Raw genomic sequence first — 21,124 nt, 5'->3', positions numbered from 1 at the left:
AAGCAACCCGAAACAAGCTAGGAGTAGTCTTCCCTCTTTATCGTGATTCCCTTGTTCTTTTTCCTTCTCGTTTCGTCCTTCACTCGCCTCTAGATCAAAAAAACCCAAAATTAAATTATTTTACTGCTTTTTAGTTAGATTTACTAGTTTTAGCAATTAATCTCCTCCCTGTGGGTTCGACACCTTTTATACTGCATTGCACGTCTGTATACTTGCAGAGGTAGTATTTTTAGGGATTTATTACTTGTTTTGTGTAGTTAAATTGCACCCTAAAAATCACAACAGTCATAGAGGGACCTTCGGGTCACAGAGGAATCTCGGGCAGATACCAGGCTTGATGTGTCACAGAATAATAAATTGATCAGAGAGGCATATGCATATGGAAATGAAATTATTTATGATATATGCTTTGTATTGTTTATGATTATATATGTTATTTTGTGGTTAATGAAGAGAGAGAGTAAAGTAAGTGAAAGGAAAAAGTAGAGATGATGTTGTTTTTATTTTTATGAATTTTGTTTATAGAACAAAAAGAATTTTTGTTTATTACAAATGTGTACGTCAGAGGGAATGAGGTGTGACACTCCGATCTTCAATCAAACTCTTCAATCTTCAATTTCACGTCCAAGAGAATTCTTGAGGGGTGGAAAGTGTATATTGCAACTAGGAGTGAATAAAAATGAACCTAGGCGTGTATTTTTTTTTCTTTTAATTCTCTTTTCCTTTTTAAATCGTGTGTACACAACCAAACCCATTCGAGTCAAAGTAAGGGTTTGGGTTGACCCGTCCGGATCAAACTTTGAAATCTTCAAGGCTTGCGAAATCGTCCCACTCGAGTCCCTTGCAGCCAAAGTGAACCGTCCGGGTAGAAGTATTATGGGCAACGCAGTGTTTGTAAAATGGCTTGTCTTGATAGGTCTATTATTTCTAACATTCTGACTTCCTTCTTCTGTCAATTTTGCATTGAGTGATAATGTCTTTTTGGCTCATTTTCACCTATTTTCTTACACATTCTCAACAAACTCGTTAAACTAAAAAACATAACGCAATTGGCCGAAAATACACAATTCGATCTATAAAACTCGACAATAATCATATCAACAAGTCAATCTAACCGATTGAAATACGAGCTTATCTCTCACATTCCACTAACTTTTCAACTTAGTACTACATTTCTTAAAACCTATATCAGGTCAAAATATGACAATTTTTATGGGATAGAAAGTGTATTTTATCGAGATTTATTTATAAACAAATGGTCCATAAACCCGTAAACTTTGGTCCAAATTCGTAATTTTCCACAAATTTCAAAGTTGGTCACAAAAATCATGATTTATGGACATTATTGCCAATTTCTCATTTTTTATGATTCCCGAGAAAATTGAAAATACATCGTATAAGTGATTTTTTGCGATCATAATGTCAAAAATCAATGTATCAAAAATGAAGTCATTTTGATTATTGAAACAACAATGTCCAAATTCATGAATTTTTGCGACCATAATTTGACCATATTTTTTTTATTTAAATGGCTAATATCAAACATAACATCATGAATTAGTCAAATTTCAATTTATTAATAGTGTCACAAAATCGCTGTTAATATTGTAAAAAGACTTGCACATGTACATCTATGATTGAGAACATCTACTCACTCTCTCTCTCTCCATCGTTAACTGGTATACTTTTTTTTAGTCATTCATCGTTAAATGTTTTATTCCAGTTTTACTATTTCGGCAAATGAATCTGATATTTCATTAATTCATTTAATCACATACTACTAATACTTTTTTTTGCACCAACTCTTTTCTACATTTCTTAAAATGTGCATCGAGATAAAGTCGAATATTCAACGATGGAATAGTAGATATAATTCTCTAAAAGAAAAGGGCTAATAAATACGTAGCGCTGTAGTATTGCCTGGACATTTCTTAAAATGCGTGTTGAGATAAAAGTCGAATATTCAACGCTGGACTAGTAGGTAAAATTGCTCTAAATAAAAGGGCTAATGATTACATAAAACACATTTTGGACAACTATTTATTCTAGAAATTCTGAAATTCAAATTTGGAACAACTAAGAGTACAACCCTAATGCCTATTAAAATTCTTGAAAATCAAATTTAATCTCATATATATATGTCACCACTCACCAACATTTATTTATATTTCCCTTTGTCATCTCAAGGCAAACACAAATACTCTATAAATTGAGAAAAAAAATGATAAGAAAAAGGCAACCCCTTATAACTATAATGCAGCTCATTAACATGGACCAGAGCCGCAACATGGCCAACCGGCTCAAGAAGGCGCAGGACGAGCTGCGCCGCCTCACGAGGGAGAACGCTCGCCGCGAGCTTGAGGTCTCCATGATCCGCTGCATCGCCGGTGAAATCTCCCTCGAGGACATAATCAGCAGCCTCCCTGACACTGCGGATACGAGCTTTGCCATCAACGATATACTCGAAGATATCAAGGCAAGGATGGAGGCGATGAGCGGGCAGCGTCAGGCGGCACCTCCTGCTCTAGCGGCTCCGATTCCGAAGCCATACGTTTTCAATAATCGTTCGTCTATGTAATTGCGGGTTCCCAATCATCTGCGGTTGCTTCATTTGTCCTTTTAATTATGTCTTCTTTCAAGTTGTTGTTGTTGTTTCCTCATTCACCACAGTTGAGTTGTTTTTTTTATATTGGAATCTTCTAATTGAGTCGTTTTTATTTATATATATGGTGCCTTTCATATTTTATACTATATTCTCTATTTACCACAATAAATATTTATTTTTCTCAATTTATATGTTGAAAAAAATTTGAATGGTGCCAAAAGAAAAGTATCATTCTCTTGTTCTAGCGTTGATAGCGACGTTTTTTTTCCAGCATGAAAATTAATAAATATTTAATATGTTTAGGGGAGAAAATAAAGCATGAGAAATGAAAAAAGAATAAAGAATAAAATAAGAGAGATACTGAATTACTTTTTTGTTAAAAATAGAAATAACGAAGTACTCATATTATATTGGAACATTCTAAAAAGTAATGCGACTCTAACTCTGTTCGGTATTATCATTACTATTATACTCCATACTCTTAATTGGGTTCACTAACAAAAGTCTTAGAAAAAAAAAAATTAGAATTATATATATTGTGATGGATAACAAATAAGATTTCTAAAACTGAAATGCGAATATTAAATTTTTTTGGCAAAGAGAAAATATTAATTTTAATCCGTTTCATTAAGTTATAGTAGTTGGAAATACGTATATAAAAACTGAACGTGTACTTTTGAATTCTAAGATAAATCTTTTGAATTAATTCTTTTTATTTTTGAATGTATGTTCCCAAAACGAATACATGTAATACACTTGAAAATTTTTCTATGTTATATTCGATCAACAAATATGTATTATTAAGTGAATTGACAATATTTACAAGTAGGAATAGACAATTCACACAAAGAATAAGTCCTTACGTATGGACTAATATTGGGTTTAGTCTGAGGTATATGGGCCGTGAGCTTTCGGCTATGCTTTATTGAAGCCCATTAAGTTACAACAATTATGAAGATATAACAGGATGAATGGAAAAAAAAATAAAAAAAAAGCTGAATTCCAACAGAAGATTATTCCAAATAGAGATCTAACATGATTTTTAAGATTTTACTTTAATTTTAGGATGCAGGCAAAATACATATACATGATGAAATTGAAATAATTACTTCAGCCATTTGAAATGGTATAGATGTTTTAGTACAATATCAGAGCAAAAAGATAATAATAAGATGGAAAACTTACGCGCCAGGTAGGGGTCGAACCTACGACTTTCTGCTTAGGAAACAGACGCTCTATCCACTGAGCTACAGGCGCTGACTTGTTCAACATTGGAAGCAATTATTACTATTACTATTCATTATCAAATATGATATCAATTATAGCATGAACAATACTACCTTTGATCCATAATAATAGAGTCATATTGTCATTTTGGTGCGTTTCATAGTAATAGAGTCATTTCCCTTTTTAATAAAAGTCAACACATTTCTTCTCACTTACTTTACTCTTTCCTAGTAAATACTTTATTCTCTCTTCATCTTTCTATCTTTTTCATTTCCTACTTTATTCTTTTTTTATAACTCACTTAACACAATTTTTCTTAAATTGCATGTTGAAAAGAAACGCATCCGCTACTATGGAACGGAGGGAATAGTTATTTTTTGAGTATAAAATTGTTAAAAGAGCAATGATCACATTGCTTAAACTCTTATAAGAATAGCTAAATATTAAAGAGGTCAATTCTACTCTCGTACAACAGAGTGGAACTATACTATTACTCCAATTCATGGTTCCACAAACTCGACTGAATTATTAATGAAAAGATTCCACTTATTTGTGTGGTCTCCAACTACATTGATTGTAGTTGATGATTAGAAGTAGAAATTCAAGTCTGAGAAGACACCCTTCTTATCCTTCCTAGGCAGTTATCTTTAGGCCTAGTATGAGGCAAGTACATGACTGGACTAGCTGGATTCTCACGCTCCAACCTGTTCCATTACAACTCATCACTTTTCAATCCCTCCTAAGAACATTCTAGAAGTTTCCAATAATAGGAAGGAAAAAAAAACTTACTCATAGTTGAGTAGAAAGTAGTGGAGGAAGATGGCAATTTCAAGCTTGGCTAGATCATTTCCGGGGCACAATCTGCTTCCACTTCCAAATGGAATGTAATTCTCAGCTTTTGGTGTGAAATTCTACACGAACACCACACATTAATTCAAGAGTTGTAATGGTCAGTATCTACTTCACTTACACAGATAGCTATAACACTCACATCCCATCTCGAAGGATCAAACTTCTTCGGCTCTGGCCATGTTTCAGGGTTGTAGTGAACGCTCCTGAACCACACCAGTGCTTTCCATCCTTTCGGAATCGTGTAGCCTGTAATAAATCAACAAAAGTAGTAACTCCTCATTGCTAAATGGTGCAATAATATTTTCTTTGTAAGTGTTGCATCATACCACAGACATTGACATCTTTCTTTGCCTCTCGAAAGACCACCAGCGAGAAGGTGACCACGCGAAGCGTTTCATCAATAACCTATTTCAAATCACCACGGATACATGAGGAAAGCATTCACTAAAATGAGTGAGATGAGAGGTAATGGAATGGAAGCATACCTTATTAAGATAGTCCATTTTCCTTATTTCTTTTAGGCTCAACCCTTTCTGCCCAGCTGGTCTGTTTCTCAGAGTTTCCTCTTGCTCAGCCTACAATGTTGATGAATCAGCTAAAACAAGTGGTTAATTAAGAGCAGGTAGAAAAAGGTGATACCTTAGCTTTCTCAAACATATGAGGATTTTGTTGTAAGAAAATAACAGCCCACATAGTATTGTGGCCTGTAGATTCATGCCCAGCATTCAAATACATAACCAAAATATCAATGATCTCTTCATCATCCAATCTTCTCCCATTCTCATCTGCAGCTTCCAAAAGATTATCCATCATGTCCTTCTTCGGACACAACGGATTCTCCTCCCTCTCCGCCCTTCGCCTAGTCACCACCCTTTGCAGCACACCCACAAGATCCTTCCGCGCCTGAAAATGAGTATATAAGTAGTGTCTCAACTCCATCAGTACGAGGCCTTTCCCAAAAACAACGAGACAATATCATACTACTAAATGTAAGAAAATAGAAACCTTAAGAGCGTTGTAATAAGCGAAACCGGGCACATTGATGGCCATGGATCGGACTCCATAGTTGAGCAGGGTGTAAGTCTTCTCGAGCGCCTCCCTCACGCTCTCACCTTCCGAGCTAAGGAAGATGTGCATTATGATCTTGAAAGTGAGACGCCGCAGGTGGGTCAAGAACTCGATCCTTCCCATGTCCGCCCACCGGTCAAGGGCTTCGACCACGTTCTCTTCAATGTATTTCATGTACATGGTCAACGCCTCGAAGCCGTTGACCGGGGCGGCGGTCAACTTGCGCTGCCATTTGTGGTCGTTATCAAATACGTTGACAAAAGATTTCCTCCCCATGAGGTTGAGAGTGGAAGCTGGCCACCCCGGCTGAAACGCATCGTCGTCCGTCAGAACTTTCCGGCATGCTTCGGGGCTTGCCACGATTATGCTGGGGTTGCCGAACAAGTGCGCCTTGTATAGCCTCGTGTGCCCGAACCTGGTCGACGTCGTGTTTTCTTTCATCAGTACATAATAATAATATTGACGTTATTCGAAATGAAAAGTGCACCTTCTAGCAAAGTTGGCGAGGAAGGATTCAGGATTGGGAGACTTGAAAGCTCTGAGGAAAGAGAACATGTTGCCGAAGAATGGCCAACCCAAGTCACCAGGGGGCAGTTGATGCCTTATGTGCATCCTCAGCTTCTTCTCATATAACCACCAATTCACATTCTTCATAACCCATTTCACTATTAATACACACACACATACTAGTACAATATTACAGCCCACCACTATTTCCATTCCCATTCTAAGATATGTTTAGAGAGAGAGGAACGTAAACTCAAGCACACATCCTACTCCCCTTTCCCAAGTCCTATTTATATACACTCAAAATAGATACTCCCTCCGTCCGCCATTAGACTCTCATTTCTTGGCGGCACATTGGAGGGAAAAAGTTAATGGAATAAGGGTCCCACTTCCACTTGTATTATTAGAGCATCCACAATGGCTTTAGGTCAGCCATAGGCTAGCCACTCTCTCTCCCTGCCACGTCATCAACACTAAAAATCCACCTGCCACGTCATCATTTTAAGCAAATAGGCTAGCCGCAATAAAAATAATTCAATTTACGAAATTAAATTTATGACAAATTACGGAAATAAATTACCGAGACATATACGGAAAAATTCATTAATTTCATTTAAATAAAAAAAAGGTACATTGATTAAAAAAAATTACATAAATTACAATCACGCAAAATACGGAACTAAATTTACGACACAGATACGGGAAAATGCAATAATTTTATAAAAATTAAAAAAAATGTGCATCCTAAAAAAATCACATAATTAAAAAAAATCATAAAAAAATACATTAAAAATGCATTAAAAAACATTAAAAAATACATTAAAAATGCAATAAATAAAAAAATGCATAAAAAATACATTAAAAAAAAGTGCAATCGGCTAGCCGAAATTGAGCCCGCAATGGAGGCTAGCGGATCGGCCAGCAGATCGGCTAGCGCCTGGAAATCGGCTAGAGCTCGCCGGTTTTTTCACCGAAAAGTCGCTGGTCGATTACAATGGTTCAGCTAGCCGACCGGCTAGCGACACGAATCGGCTAGCCGGTGTGCTAGCCGCCATTGTGGATGCTCTTAGTTTTAAATGAAATGTGATTGAAATGAGTTAGTGGAAGGTGAGACCTTATTACCATTTATGGTAAAAGTGAACCAAGACTCGTATTTGCGGACGGACTAAAATAGAAAAACGAGACTCCTATTCGCGGACAGAGGGAGTACACAACTTCCAAATTGACTATTTTTTGTGAGTGGTGAGTTTATTAATACTCACTCCGTCCCTCTTTAGCTGAGTCGTATCCTTTTTGGTTGTCCCACTTTAGCTGAATCATTTCCTTTTGTGGCAAAAAGTATTTTACCCTCTCTTACTTTACTCTCTCTTCGTCTCTCTACTTTTTTCCTTTCTACTTTATTCTCCTTTTACTTAACTCATTTAAAACACTTTTTCTTAAATCTCGTATCGAAAAGATATGCCTCTGCTACAAGGGACGGAGGGAGTGTTAATTATTTCTCATTCGTTTTAAAATAAGTATGGAGTACTCATTTATAACATTTTTTTTCTTCTTATTTCTTAACAAGTGTCTAGGTTCAAAAGGCGAGAGTATAATTATTTTACTACATTTTACCCTTATTTAATATTTATATGATGAATAATTATTTAATATTTATAAGAGAGCAATTAAGGTCATTTTTACTTTGTTTTAAGTTCATTATAGGAAATTCTTATCTTAAAACGACTTATGTTATTTTTAGATTGTTTGATTTATCTTAAAATCCTAATTTCTTGTAATAAACTTAAAATGAAGTCAATATGACCCTAGGTGTTCTCTTATACAAATGATCTATTTTCTTAAAACTCCAAATGTGATTTGATAGTGAAAACACTCGATAAAATTTGAGGAAGTTGAGATTTTTGGTAATTACAATATTAGATTTAAAATTGAAATTTAATTTGAGCTAATAAAGCACATAATTAGTTGATGTTCTTATTTTGATTTAACCCAACGTAACTTGACGATGATCCCATCTTGACTTATCACATCAGAAAGTGAAATAAAAAAAATTCGATTGATTTTGTCCTATTAATATTCTATTCCCATATGATTATACTATAAAAAGAATAAACATGAATATGAAGTGAATGCGGATGAAAATGACAGAAGAGAATCCAAAAGGTTGGATGTGGGCTTTGTAAATCCTCGTAAATTGCTAAGTAAGAATAAGGAAAAAATCAAATTAAATTAGGATGGGAAGTTAGGAACAAATCAGATTGATGCCCTGCCGGCCTATAACCTTCGATGTTTGGCTGCAAATGTGGATTTCTAATTGAGCCAAACATTAATCAAGTCTTCACAAAAAATGGATTTTCCTTTGGATTTTGTGTTGCTTTACAGATACACTCGACTCCACTCAAAATAGTCGATCGACAAGATCAGGTGGGAATACAAAATTTTCATCATTTTTTTCTAACTATAAATGGAAGCGCAAAAGGGGACCATTTACAAATCTCAACTTTTTTTTATATTATTATACTACTATTATTATTTACTCCTAGTAAAAAGAGATATAGGGGTTTGATAAAAAAAAAGGGATAAAGGAGCTTGATGATTGAGGAATTGCAAGGTTTAATTTTGACAAAGTATATTAGAGAAGCATATGTAGAGGGTTTTAATTTGGACTTAATTAAGGCATATTTATTCCTTGTTTGTCATGTATAAAAATTTCTTACACAAATGTTCGACTTAGCCGCTGCATTTAAGTACTATATGAATTTGTAATTATCTTTTGTTTGGATATGCATCCTTATTCAGTTAATTGGTTATTAATGTGAATTATCTTTCTCGTACATACTATAAGTTAGGATAGAAATGTGATCAAATGCAAACTCTACAAATATTGTACAAACTCCAAACTATAATCTAGACTGTTATAAATTATCAACAGGTGATAAAATAATAGCAACAAAAAACGTCAACACAATGCCAAAGGTTGATGCTGTATTGAAATTGTGTTGACACCAAACAAAATCTTGAATTTTTACACTGTGTTGACGTTGTATTGAAAAGTTTGGGGTTTATACAATATATGAATTTGTATTTTGTCACACAGTCATAATATAATATTATTCGTGAGTGCTACTAATGTTTAATTTAATATTAGTTGATTGTCGTATGTACCATTTTGTTGTGGTGTTGCCATTTTCTTCTAATTGTTAGCTTACTATGCACTTTCTAATCCATCCCATAAAAATATGGGTATTTTTATTTATAGAAAGTTCTCCCTAACTCATTATCTATATACGGAGTACATCAATTTATACAACTTATACGACTCACTATCCATTAACACATATTCCATACCATTCTTCTATTTTCTCTTAATTTATTAATTGTGCATTAATTCTGATGTCATTTCATATTCTCATATCTTTATGGGAGGGAAGGAGTAACTATTTGTACCGTTGGACTCTTGACCCGGCATTACACATAAATTATCCACATGATGCAATGCGCTTTTGTCAGTATAAGCTTTGGATTTTTCGGCCTAAATCTACTTACTGCATGAATAATAAATACTCGTATTGCGTCATTTAATATGTTTAGCGTTAAGAAGACACACATCGTGCCTGCGTTAATTTGTTAGAGACATCAGTTAGTTGATGTTGAGATTATTTACCAGCACCCTTGATTTTTCGTGCCATATTATTATCACGTGTTTAGCATGTCGAAATGAATTCAAAATACTACTCCATCAAATAGAGTATATATGCAATTGAAGTTTCTCAAAATTTATGACTGAAAATTCATTCGGAAAAAATAAGAAATTAAGTTGCAATATTCTTAAGTTTATTCATATTTGTGATGGAGAATAAATATTATACATGTTCGGCTATAAATAACAACATTAATGATTTATAGGAAAAATATAACTTCACATTGCATATGGAATAAATCGCATGACAACTTTTAAAAAGAAAATGGAGTAGTAAAATGGAAGATTATTTGGAGGCCAAGATCTCGAGTTAGATGTATCAACACATCGAACTTGTCATACTGGAACTTTTACTTATGGCTTACTTCTTTGTTAAAGCTTCAAGCCTTCAACCAAGATTTGGTGTCTACTTGCGTTTATCCAAACACTACAATCTACGTTATTAAATTTATTGTGGTTGAAGTGTACGATGAAAGAGACAAGCACACGTGCACGATCAAATGATAAATTTTTAACATGGCTGTAAGAAAAAAGTCATGAATCAGTTCAACTTTACATCAGTGAGTGTGTTGGCAGTGTGCTTGATGTTGTCTGCTGACCCAGAATCCCTAAACCCTACTAGTGTGGACCTTTTTTCAACACAAACCACTTCTTCTTTATCAAGATAACAACACACCTTTGAATACAGTGGGCTATGTATACCAGATCTAGATCTTCAATGGTTTTGCATCCTTCCCTTTTCACGATTTGTAAATATTGCAACTCTTGACCTCTACTAGTGCTCAACCAAATCATTCTAATTTCATGGGGGTGGGAATAAAAGTGTGTTTCACAGGAATTCCCTTCTCTCACTGTAGTTTCTGTTCTTGACAGCAAAAGATAAATGAGTGTTTATCTGCCCTGGACCACAAGTCCACAACATTAACAAGATAACATAAGCTCCCTCAAAATCTAGTCAATTACCGTGCACACCAGAAACAAATCCACTAGCGTGACTAAATCGGCTCAAACGGTCAAAAACAAGGACCGCATGAGAGCAAGCTGCTATGATGACACAGGCCAACGGAATAGAGACACATATGCAATGCCATTATTTCCTGTCACGAAGCGAACAACACTCAAAATCAAACATCAATTCAAGCAAGAATCACTAGCAGCGACTTCATTGGATACAACAAGAAATAATAAGAAACAGAGACATTACTTAAATCAGCACTAGCAAGATGTAATAATCTAGCTCTGAATATATATCAAATACATAGCCAATACTATTTTACAGAAACAAGCAAGAACTCTGGGTTCACAGGGAACAATGAATCAAGTGAAATCATTAAAAGCTAAAGAAGAAAACCAGGACAGCTAAACAAGACCTGAAAATACGGGTAGCAGATGCAGTGAAAATATGGCATGAATCGCCAGCAATCATCTAATTGCCTATTATTTAGTCTATTCATCCTACAAATAACTGTTACAGCTTACATTAGATAGACAATAGCCAATCATATACATCCAACGAAAAAATTACATCAGTGATGCTTATTTCGGTTCCCATAAACATTCTGTATTGATTTGATTATGCCAGCAAGAACTGTGTTCAAATATATTTGTTAGTATTATACAACACCAACTAATGAATAAACAAAAATTTTATCGGGGGCACGGTATTTGGGGAAGAGATGCTCACTTACGGTATTTGGGGAAAGGAAGAATTGCAACACACCATCTCACAAAGAAGAGTAAACCACAAGTTGTTGGACGGAAAATCTTCATCCGCGAAAGAAGAGCAGACATGATTGTCACATGATCTGAAAATTAGTAATCGCATATTCATGTAAGACTTAAAGACACTAGACTTTAAGCACTCAAACTGAAACGCTCTTAAGAAACAGATAGACCCTTGAATATGCCCTTTAATCCCACTAGAAATTGGTGCTTCATCGTATTAAAAGTTTGAGGAAGTTTGTGATCTTGGTAGTAAAGGAAAGAAAGCTAGCCATGTTGAATTTCAGGCTTGACCAAGGAATCACCATCTGAACATTCTCGAAAAGACTAGAGATGACAGTCCGATCACCTGACTAATCACATATTCATGTAATACTTAATACGATATCTCCAGCTGTTCATTGTTAGCACGTAATGACGTAAATGAGTTGCCAAAGGTTTATCTTATAATCTAAGTGTGATGAGGTCTTCACATTAGTTGCAGTTCCCATGGATTCACCAGTATTGAGTTAAAATCAGATCAGAGGTCAGCGGTGTAGATCTCATAGAAATGATATCATTGAGAGACAGCTCAATAATATCTACCTTGCCACAAATTCTTTTCATCAGGAATTGTAACAATCATATAAATGATTTGGAACATACACGACCCCTTATTCGGTTTAACACTCATAAAAGCCTGTTAAACAGTATATCACCGAAAGGATCTTATATTTTTCTGATTGGATTCTCTTAGATAATTCCATTCGAAACCGATTGAAGGCACACACAAACAGAAGTGGAGACTAGAAGTTTCAAAGTACGACTGCAGCAGCAATAGAAGCCAAAAGAAGCAAACATTTTTTTCAGCGATGGTTTCCACTGAATACTTAAGCGTGGTAAATGTCTGAATATTCTCACAGTATCAAGATTTTAAACATGAGACAGTCTAATGATCGCCCCCTGCACTAAGGGATTAAATTCAAGCCAAATACACCGAAGCCCCCTGCACTAAGGGATTAAATTCAAGCCAGAACTTGTTATTTATCCCAAAGGCCGGATTGAGACCATCAGTCGTGTCTGTTATCCAGGCTAAGGATGAGGTTGCCCGGGCAAGACTGGTTGTGCTTTCGCATTTGAAGATGTTGAAGATGATATGGATATCAACTTAGACCTATATTTCTCATCTTCATCTTGATTAAGAGATTTGACTACATTTTCCCCTGCTTTACTTTTAGGTGACTTAATAGCAGTTAGATCTGGTGCTCCATATGAAATTGCAATTAGAGACTCACGAGTCGCATCCTCAGAGGTCTGCTTGCCAGATTCTTTCTTATCCATTGTTAGTCATCTAATCCCTGTCAATCCAACATCTTGAACTTGAAAAAAATAAAGATCAAGAACAACTAAAAACTTGAAAACCTAAAATGTGTGGTGCTTAAAAATTATAAACAATCAGAATTTAATTCACTTGACATACAAAAAGTGAAGACTGTGAATTTACAACTAGCAGGAATTTTCAAGTAGCATAACTGCCAATGCTATCAAACTTTTGAGGATGAACAGTATCACACACATTTACCACCCAAAATCTTAAGCAATGGCGTTGAAAAAAAAGTGCAGAAACAAACAAAATCTAACATTATCTGCAAATATCTATGAATTTGTTTTTATAATAACTTAGCATCAGCAGAGCAAGAATTTTGTAGTAGTAGTGCCTGCAAATAGATTATATATCTGTGACTGCTTGCTTAAAAGTCTATTCATGACTACTGATCTACTTCCTAAAGGAAAAGTTTTTACACAAAAACAAAGTGTACAAAGACCAGAGTATCAGTAATCAACCTACAATTATTGGGATTTACCGATGATGATTATAATAGTAACATTGAATACGAAAAGTAAATATGGTGAAGCAAGTTCAAGATTAACCAATCCATCAAAATAAATGTAGACTTGTTGCTTCTATCTATCAATGAATTCAATGTACCAACTGATAAGACTCAGGCTACAATTAGAGAGAACAACGTTGCTCAAAAAATCAATTGAATTAGATATAACAAAGCCGATTATCTTCCTCTTGTTTTATAGAAAAAGCAAAGATCAAAATTGAGTGAATCTGAAATTTCAAAGACGAGAAAACAATAACCCAATCTACGCGAACCCAAACAGAACAACGGCAAGTCAAAATTGGAAGATTTTAACCTGCTTAATTGTGTTGTGTGTGTGGCTTGATTTGATTCTTTCGGTTGCTGTTGAAGCGGATAAAAATGTCAGCTCGAATTGTGTGGGATAATCATACTAATATAAACCGATTTCAAACACGTGGAGAATGAAGTCCATATATTTTAATCTTTATTCGACCATGTCAAATAAAATGTGAAAAATCAAATTTGCTACTCTACTTACTATTCACTTAGGAGTAGTAATTTTTTTGGGCATAGATATGATACATGAACATACTACTTCTACATGATTTAATTTATTTTTCTTTATAATAATTAAGAATGAAGTCCATATATTTTAACTACTTGCGACTGAAGAATGCACGATAATTATGAATTGATACATACCATCATGATTTTTTTATCAAATGTATATATGAATAGATAAAAGCAGAATAATAAGAATTCTTTTTATACACTATTTGGGGACTTAAATTACACTAGTCATGGGATATTACTTATTAGGGTATGAATTGGGAATTCTGAAACTTTGGGGCAAAGTTTGAAAATCGCGGCTCTATTTCTTCTTCATTTCTGGGTTTTTGCACTCTACAGAAGACAACAATGGCGCTAAGTTCCAATTCAATGCAAGTTTATGGTAAAATTCGATTACTTTTCAGCTCTACATTTCATTTTAACCGATCAGCTTATCCAAACTGTTTGCAATAAGGTTACGATCTGTTGCTGGGGTTGATTGCTGCATTTTACGTGTTCATGGCGCCTTACACTAAGGTTGAAGAGAGCTTCAATGTTCAGGTCTGAGTTATTCTCCAATCATTGCTTAATTTTCGTTTTTTTGAAATTTTGGTCTTTCTATTGGGAAGAATCGTATGGGAAGGAGGGGGATTAAATACTGTTTTCCTAGATTTGCTTCTTTGTTAAAAAAAGTAAAATAAAAAATAAAAAATTATGCGGAAACAATGAGGAAACCGATGAATTGACTTGAGCTCTGATGCTAGGCAATGCACGACATTTTGTACCACCGTCATCATATAGAGCAGGTAAAATTTAGTAGATTTTTTTATCGGTTAAGAATTTTAACATACAGTTGTGCTGCTTTTTCAATATATTGTGTTATATAACAGTATGATCATTTGGAATTTCCTGGAGTAGTCCCTCGTACATTTATTGGTAAGTATTCTTATGCTATTTTCTCCATTGCCTTCAGTTAATTACAGCTTGTTGCTAATTTATAATGGATCACATCCCTGGATATGTGTGAAGCAAATAGGTCAGATTTTTCCAACATTATTTCTTTCTTACAGGCTCCATTCTCGTATCAGCTCTAGCTTCTCCAGTTGCACTAGCTGCTAGTTTATTGCAGTTTCCAAAGCTATACAGTCTCTATGCAGGTAAGAATTTTCCCTGTGGAACTTCTATATTTATATGTTTTGTTCTATATGTTTTCAGTTCCTCTTCCAAGATACTTTGTTTATACACTATTATACGTCGTTTATCCATTTTAATTCCCCTTGCCTTGTTTTGTCCAGTTCGTTTGGCATTAGGCTTCATCATATTGTCTTCATTGCGGTTTTTCCGTATCCAGGTAGTTAAAAAGTACCTTACATTCACTCTTTTGTGATTATGCTTATTCTCATGTATAGAAATAATGCTTTTAGGACATGACATGCTTGCTTAGATACTTTAAATGTACTTTCCATCACTCTTTTACTTGCTTGCTTATTCTTCTGTAGAGACCTAAGTAAACCTTGCATCTAGGAGTTAGGACAGGACATGCTTGCTAATATCCTAATACAACTATGAAGTCCTTCCCTCGTTAACTGATTACCAAAACAAGGTCTTTAACATCAAAATTGGTTACACTAGAAATAAATGCATGAAAAGCTCTGTGCTCATTTTCTTTGATAGAGCTGCATCTGTTATTCTTTAACTTGTTATCCCTTCCTCTGGAGCCTCCGAATCTTTGAAATCAAGTTTGGGCTGGAATCTTTTGGTGTCTATATAATCAGTTATGCAAAACCATTATATACTTGTGCAGATCAGGAAGAACTTTGGATCTCAAGTTGAAGCATTTTTTGTACTATTGACCGCAATTCAGTTTCATATGCTGTTCTACTGCACACGCCCCCTTCCTAACATCTTGGCATTTGGCTTAGGTATTTCATCTGCATTTAATCTATTTTCTGATAAATCATTGTAATCATATTTCTTACTGTTGCTAGTGTCCTATCCAATTGCTATGTCTAAACTTACCAAAATTGAAATTTTATGTTGTTGGAGAGGATCACACTTTACTGTATGATCTCTGTTCATAGCAGCGGAGTCGTTCATACTGAGATATTTTCAAAAATAGCTGAAAATGGTTGAAGACTTGAAGGATGCGAAGACTGTGATATCTTCATTTGAGTTCGCTATCTATGTGATATTAATTTCTTTTAAGACATTTTTGTCATAAGTTTTTGACATTATCCGCAAAAGTTTTGGAAGATCTTGTTCCGACCTGTAAGTTCTGTTTTCGAGACCTCACGGACAAACAAACTCTACAGGTTTATCATAAAATGCAAAATGCATTTGTCTTAGAAATACATATACACTGTCATTTTAGTCAACAAAATATGCTCGGTGCAATGACGAGTTAATGAAATGTATTTTTATATCCAAATTGGGACATCAGCTATTAACACAAAATATTTTGAATTTCATTCTTTCTCCATGTTTTATGTTCTGGCCATAGCAGCCTGTAGGTATTCCCTTTATACTGTGTTCTTTCAAATAGGGCTTCAACATTGTTTTGTGAATTAGCATAGTGGTGGTTGTAAAATTTTCACTCTGTGCTAATTTAGCCCCAATATGTTTTTTTTGTAGTTAACTTGGCATATGGGTATTGGTTTCAGAGAAGGTTTTATGCAGCATTAAATTCTTTGGTACGTTTTCCCAACTGTTAATGAAATTTTTTGGAAGGATTGTCATGCTCTATAGATTTTTATTGACCATGGGTTTAGTTTCCAATTTTCATTGATCTGTGATTTCTTTGCCTATCAATTCTTGTTTCTGGTTAAGCAATCACAAACTTTGTATTGCATTCCTTTGATGGATTTCATATTTTCATTTATATTTGTCTTTCATTAATACAGGAAGTTGCCTCAATTCCAAATATATTAAGTGGTTAACTGATTTTTTTCAATCTTTAGGCAACCTTCTCTGAAACCTACAATCATTTAATTCATGAGTCACAACTATCCTTGTTTTGTGATATTCTTATTTATGAAGGCCTGTTTTCCAAAGTCAGGTTTTTGCTACCATCGTCTTCAGATGTGACATCTTGTTGCTTGTTTCACCTCTGGGACTTGAGCTTTTGCTGGTATGTGGTATAGCCTGTTAAATTAAATGAAGATTTCCTGTTCTTTTTCTCTATTTCGTTTCTTCCGTTTCTTGTTCCCTATCTCTCTCTGTGTCCCCTCTGGCCTCTTAGCTGATACATATGGTATATAGAGGCAGGCTCTAGAATTTTTTTTAACAATTCGATTCATATTTAGCCATCAATATGAAAGATCTCCATATTTGATCAAGTGTACCTTTTGCCTAATTAAGTTACCACTTATATTATTTGAAGTATTTGTTTTCATAGGAAATACTAAAATGCTTTATACTTCACTGATTCCGAGATTTTATCTTGGGGTTGTACTAGTATAAGCTTAAGGTTTCAGGCTTTATTAGGAGTTTAATTAGAGAGCATAGTGTGTGCGTGTACACATAAAAATTGATGATTTTTAATCATGAGAAGAGTGTAATTCCTTAGTGCCTTTGCCTATTTGCATTTGATGCCATGCTAGTTGGATGTTATTTTCTTCTTTCCACCCTCTAACTGTTGCTTGAATTGATAAAATACAGACTAGATCTATTGCGTTGCAGAAAGCTGTAATATCGTGCGTGATAGCTGCTAGCTCTTTTATAGGTTTGTTTGCTGAACCCGAATTATCTCTAAATATTTCATGTCCTTACATATCTGATCTATTATATCTGCTTTTATAATATTGGGTTGCAGGTTTGACAGTGATGGTTGACTCAGTCATGTGGAGGAGGATGTTATGGCCTGAACTGGAAGTGTTTTGGTTTAATTCAGTGTTGAATCGAAGTTCTGAATGGGGTGTATCCTTTAATTAAAGACAGTCAACCTTACTGTTTTTTTACTTAGTTTTCCATATCTTCCTTTAGACAAACACCCTTAATGTCTGTTTAACCTCTTATTTTTTCCATAACTTTCTTTAGACTCATGCCTTCCACTGGTACTTCACATCAGCTCTTCCCCGCTCATTGCTGGTGGCATATCCATTATCTGTGGTAAGCATAAGTTATTTATTATTAATTCTGATATTTGTATGTTGTCTCGCATGAGTTGTATCATTGTAAACTCTCTTTCTCATGGCGTGCAAATTGCAATGTCTGCTTATGCACATTTCATCTTATTATCTTGTTTTTGCGCTTGTATATGCTCTAGCTTGTACTACTGTATATGCAATGGTATGTGCAGTTTTTTAGCTGAGCTTTTGCTATCTATAAAAGTATTAGTTGACTAAGTTGAGTAATTTGATTTTGTCCAAAAAATGAAACGAAAAAAAGAAAAGAAAATGTAGCTCAGGTACAATTAGAAAGAGGCTGCAGTCCTGATTGGGCCAATTTTATAAATCCCATCTTACAAAAATATAATTCTGCCTGATTTGATGTGGCTCATTTTTCTGCAGCTAGGTTTATTTCTTGACAGAAGGATTCGGATCTATGTTATTCCTGTTTTATCATTTGTTACACTCTACTCGAAGCTTCCGCACAAGGTAATGCCTCCATTGAATCAGCTGTATTTGACTTCATGACAGCCTGTTGTACAATTTTAGTGATTTGAATTTCCTGCCGCAGGAACTCCGATTCATTATTAGTGCTCTTCCTATCTTCAACTTATCTGCTGCAATTGCTGCTAGCAGAATGTATGTAATTTGTTCTCATAAATCATACTCCCTCCGTCCACCATTAGGAGTCCCCGTCACTTTTGCACACTCGTTTTGTAAAAATGATAAAATATAGTTAAAGTAGAGAAATGGTAAAATAAGAGAAAGAATAATATTGAAAAGAGTCTTCTTAACATTATTCTCTCTCTTACTTTACTATTGCTCTACTTTAACTATTTATTATCATTTTTATAAAACGAGTGCGCAAAAGTGATCGGGACTCCTAATGGCAGACGGAGGGAGTATCTTATAAAAGCAATTGTCAATTGTTTACAAGTTAATCTACTCAATTTTTTCTTATTCTTTATTTTTTTTTATTAAATTTCTCCAGTTACAACAACCGGAAAAAGAGTTTATGGAAATATCTTAACATTGCCATGCTGGGGTTGTTCCTGATCAGGTTAAGCAAGAACTCTTTGTTCTATTGTTGATAACTTCTCCCGTCTCTGCTGACTTCTTATTATGTAGTCTAGGGTGTACAATCTTGACATTTATGGCATCATACGAGAACTATCCTAGTGGTCATGCCTTGAAAGCTTTACATAAGATGGGTAAGCTCTTTCTTTTCCCTCTCTTGCACTCACCACCCAGCTTAAAGAAGTTAACTACATACCGTAATTCTTACAAGCTGCAATTGCTTTCTTGCAACTCAAACTGCAGCATCATTTTAATCCAAAACAAGTGTTTTGAAATGTGACTAATTAGTAATGATTAGTTCTTAAATTACCGTTTGTTTTCTCATGAGATTTTACGTTCAATTGTACTTTTGTGTGTTGGTGCCCTTTTATTATGCTTTCTTGCATTCTTGTGCTGATGCTGTAGAGCAATAAAACAGTAGCTTTAGACATAAAATACAAGTGTGCAGTGTGCACTCTAAATTACAATAACTCATGAGGATCGGGCATCGTTTAACAGGGCATTTGAAACACAATCCAAATGATTCCTGGGTGCACATCGATACGTTCTCAGCAATGAATGGAATCTCACGCTTTTGTGAAAATCATAAGCCGTGGCGGTACGATTTCTCTGTTTGTGGCCTCTGTTCTAGATATTTCTTTTATCTAGTGAAACTGTTGAAATATACTGATACAATCCCCTATGTCTCATCCAAGAACACCCACACATAAATTCATCTTTTCTTACTTTTCAGATTTTAAATGTGAATGAATTTGCTAGCCCATTTGTTCCTTATCCCACACCCGTGTCTGCAAATGTTCAATTTACAAGACAGCTTGTCATCGTGATGTTCTATATTTTTGTTCATCTTTACATAAACAGTCTTATGGAGATAAGACTGTTCAATATAGAGATTTCTCCTTTTAACTCTCGTCACATGATATGTTTCAGTTCAGACTTCTCCTATTTCATCATACAACTGTTCTTTGTTTCAGGTACTCTAAAGAAGAAGGGATTCCTATTCAAGAATTTCAGCAAAGAAATTTTACTTACCTTTTAAGGTGATTTTTTGGAAGCTTTTTGTTTGTCAATATGGTTTAGCAGCATAATTTTTTTTATCCAAAGATAATTCTTTGATTTTTCATAAAATAATCCAGAGCATGGTGGCTTTAATTGCAGTGAGCATGCTCAGATAAATGGTTACAAGTGTCTACTTAGCACGACAGGGTTTTCTGGGACTCGTCTTCATGCTGGATTTCCTCCCATATCGCTGGTGGGTGAAGAGTATTATATCTCATTTTTTGTTTGAATAGACCTAGTATATATAGTGTACCTATGATTTGTCTATCTTCTTCAGGTTAAAAAACCGAAAGTTTATGTACATGGAAACACGCATAACGATGAAATAATTCACCGAAGCTGGCCAGGATGCTGACTTACAGATCATAGAGGTAAATGCTCTGGTTGTTGTAAGAACCATAGACAAATTGAATGGGACTATCAGCTGTTGCTATGCCTTAAGGAACGAAAAATCTTCTCAATTTAAGGCACACTAAAGTCCTTACATTTGTCTTGATGTTGTATAGAACTTCATACTGTCTCAATATCTGTAATTTAGAGAGAAAATCCCGATTGCTTAGTGCTACACACTTTTATGATATCTATTCCTTACAAGTTTAGCTTAATGTGCATGTTGGATATTTAGCCATGTAATTTATTTTGTGGACTTTTTTTCATAGTACTACATTAAACTGTGGGGTTTCCTAGAAAGCTACTCCATTAGATGACGAGCCATATATGTTTATGAAAGTAATGTATCAGAATATTAAGGAAATGGAACGGAACGAGTCCTATTTTGGGACATATATAATGGACTGGGGCA

General features: G+C 34.8%; 2 protein-coding genes, 1 long non-coding RNA gene and 1 other non-coding gene across 12 annotated transcripts; 1 reads left to right on the top strand and 3 right to left on the bottom strand.

Annotated features, from left to right (window-relative positions):
• Positions 1–3,789: 3,789 nt before the first annotated feature.
• On the bottom strand, positions 3,790–3,862 carry TRNAR-CCU. The gene has a single exon. It is a non-coding gene; the product is annotated as a tRNA-Arg (tRNA).
• Positions 3,863–4,221: 359 nt separating this feature from the next.
• Positions 4,222–6,505, bottom strand: LOC125196715 (ent-kaurenoic acid oxidase 1-like). Its single transcript, XM_048095328.1, has 8 exons — positions 6,240–6,505; positions 5,690–6,167; positions 5,324–5,587; positions 5,170–5,259; positions 5,011–5,089; positions 4,824–4,930; positions 4,622–4,743; positions 4,222–4,536 (listed from the first exon to the last, which is right to left on the bottom strand). The coding sequence occupies exons 1-8, from the start codon at positions 6,476–6,478 to the stop codon at positions 4,434–4,436; spliced, it is 1,482 nt and encodes a 493-aa protein (XP_047951285.1). The 5' UTR covers positions 6,479–6,505; the 3' UTR covers positions 4,222–4,433.
• Positions 6,506–10,448: 3,943 nt separating this feature from the next.
• On the bottom strand, positions 10,449–13,967 carry LOC125196550. 5 transcript variants are annotated; one of them, XR_007171903.1, is made up of 5 exons: positions 13,866–13,967; positions 12,956–13,018; positions 11,644–11,764; positions 11,330–11,547; positions 10,449–11,056 (listed from the first exon to the last, which is right to left on the bottom strand). It is a non-coding gene; the product is annotated as an uncharacterized LOC125196550 (long non-coding RNA). The 5 variants fall into 5 exon arrangements; XR_007171902.1 differs by having other exon boundaries at positions 11,648–11,764; XR_007171904.1 differs by having other exon boundaries at positions 11,485–11,547; positions 11,648–11,764.
• Positions 13,968–14,338: 371 nt separating this feature from the next.
• Positions 14,339–20,927, top strand: LOC125197469 (dol-P-Man:Man(7)GlcNAc(2)-PP-Dol alpha-1,6-mannosyltransferase-like). 5 transcript variants are annotated; one of them, XM_048096215.1, is made up of 20 exons: positions 14,339–14,483; positions 14,556–14,641; positions 14,845–14,886; positions 14,971–15,016; positions 15,151–15,237; positions 15,376–15,431; positions 15,885–16,002; positions 16,712–16,770; positions 17,136–17,207; positions 17,738–17,801; positions 17,892–17,995; positions 18,116–18,187; positions 18,589–18,675; positions 18,758–18,825; positions 19,178–19,246; positions 19,315–19,397; positions 19,762–19,861; positions 20,238–20,303; positions 20,422–20,515; positions 20,600–20,927. In XM_048096215.1, exons 1-20 carry the CDS (start codon positions 14,450–14,452, stop codon positions 20,675–20,677), a joined length of 1,485 nt encoding a protein of 494 aa, XP_047952172.1. In that variant the 5' UTR covers positions 14,339–14,449; the 3' UTR covers positions 20,678–20,927. The 5 variants fall into 5 exon arrangements, 4 of the variants coding, with proteins under 4 accessions (XP_047952172.1, XP_047952173.1, XP_047952174.1 ...); XR_007172072.1 differs by lacking the exon at positions 19,762–19,861 and having other exon boundaries at positions 20,600–20,647; XM_048096216.1 differs by lacking the exon at positions 20,600–20,927 and having other exon boundaries at positions 20,400–20,517.
• The last annotated feature ends 197 nt before the right edge of the window (positions 20,928–21,124 follow it).

This window comes from Salvia hispanica, chromosome 6, assembly GCF_023119035.1.
Source record: "Salvia hispanica cultivar TCC Black 2014 chromosome 6, UniMelb_Shisp_WGS_1.0, whole genome shotgun sequence".
Taxonomy (NCBI): domain Eukaryota; kingdom Viridiplantae; phylum Streptophyta; class Magnoliopsida; order Lamiales; family Lamiaceae; genus Salvia; species Salvia hispanica.
This window is presented reverse-complemented; position numbering and strand designations above follow the sequence as displayed.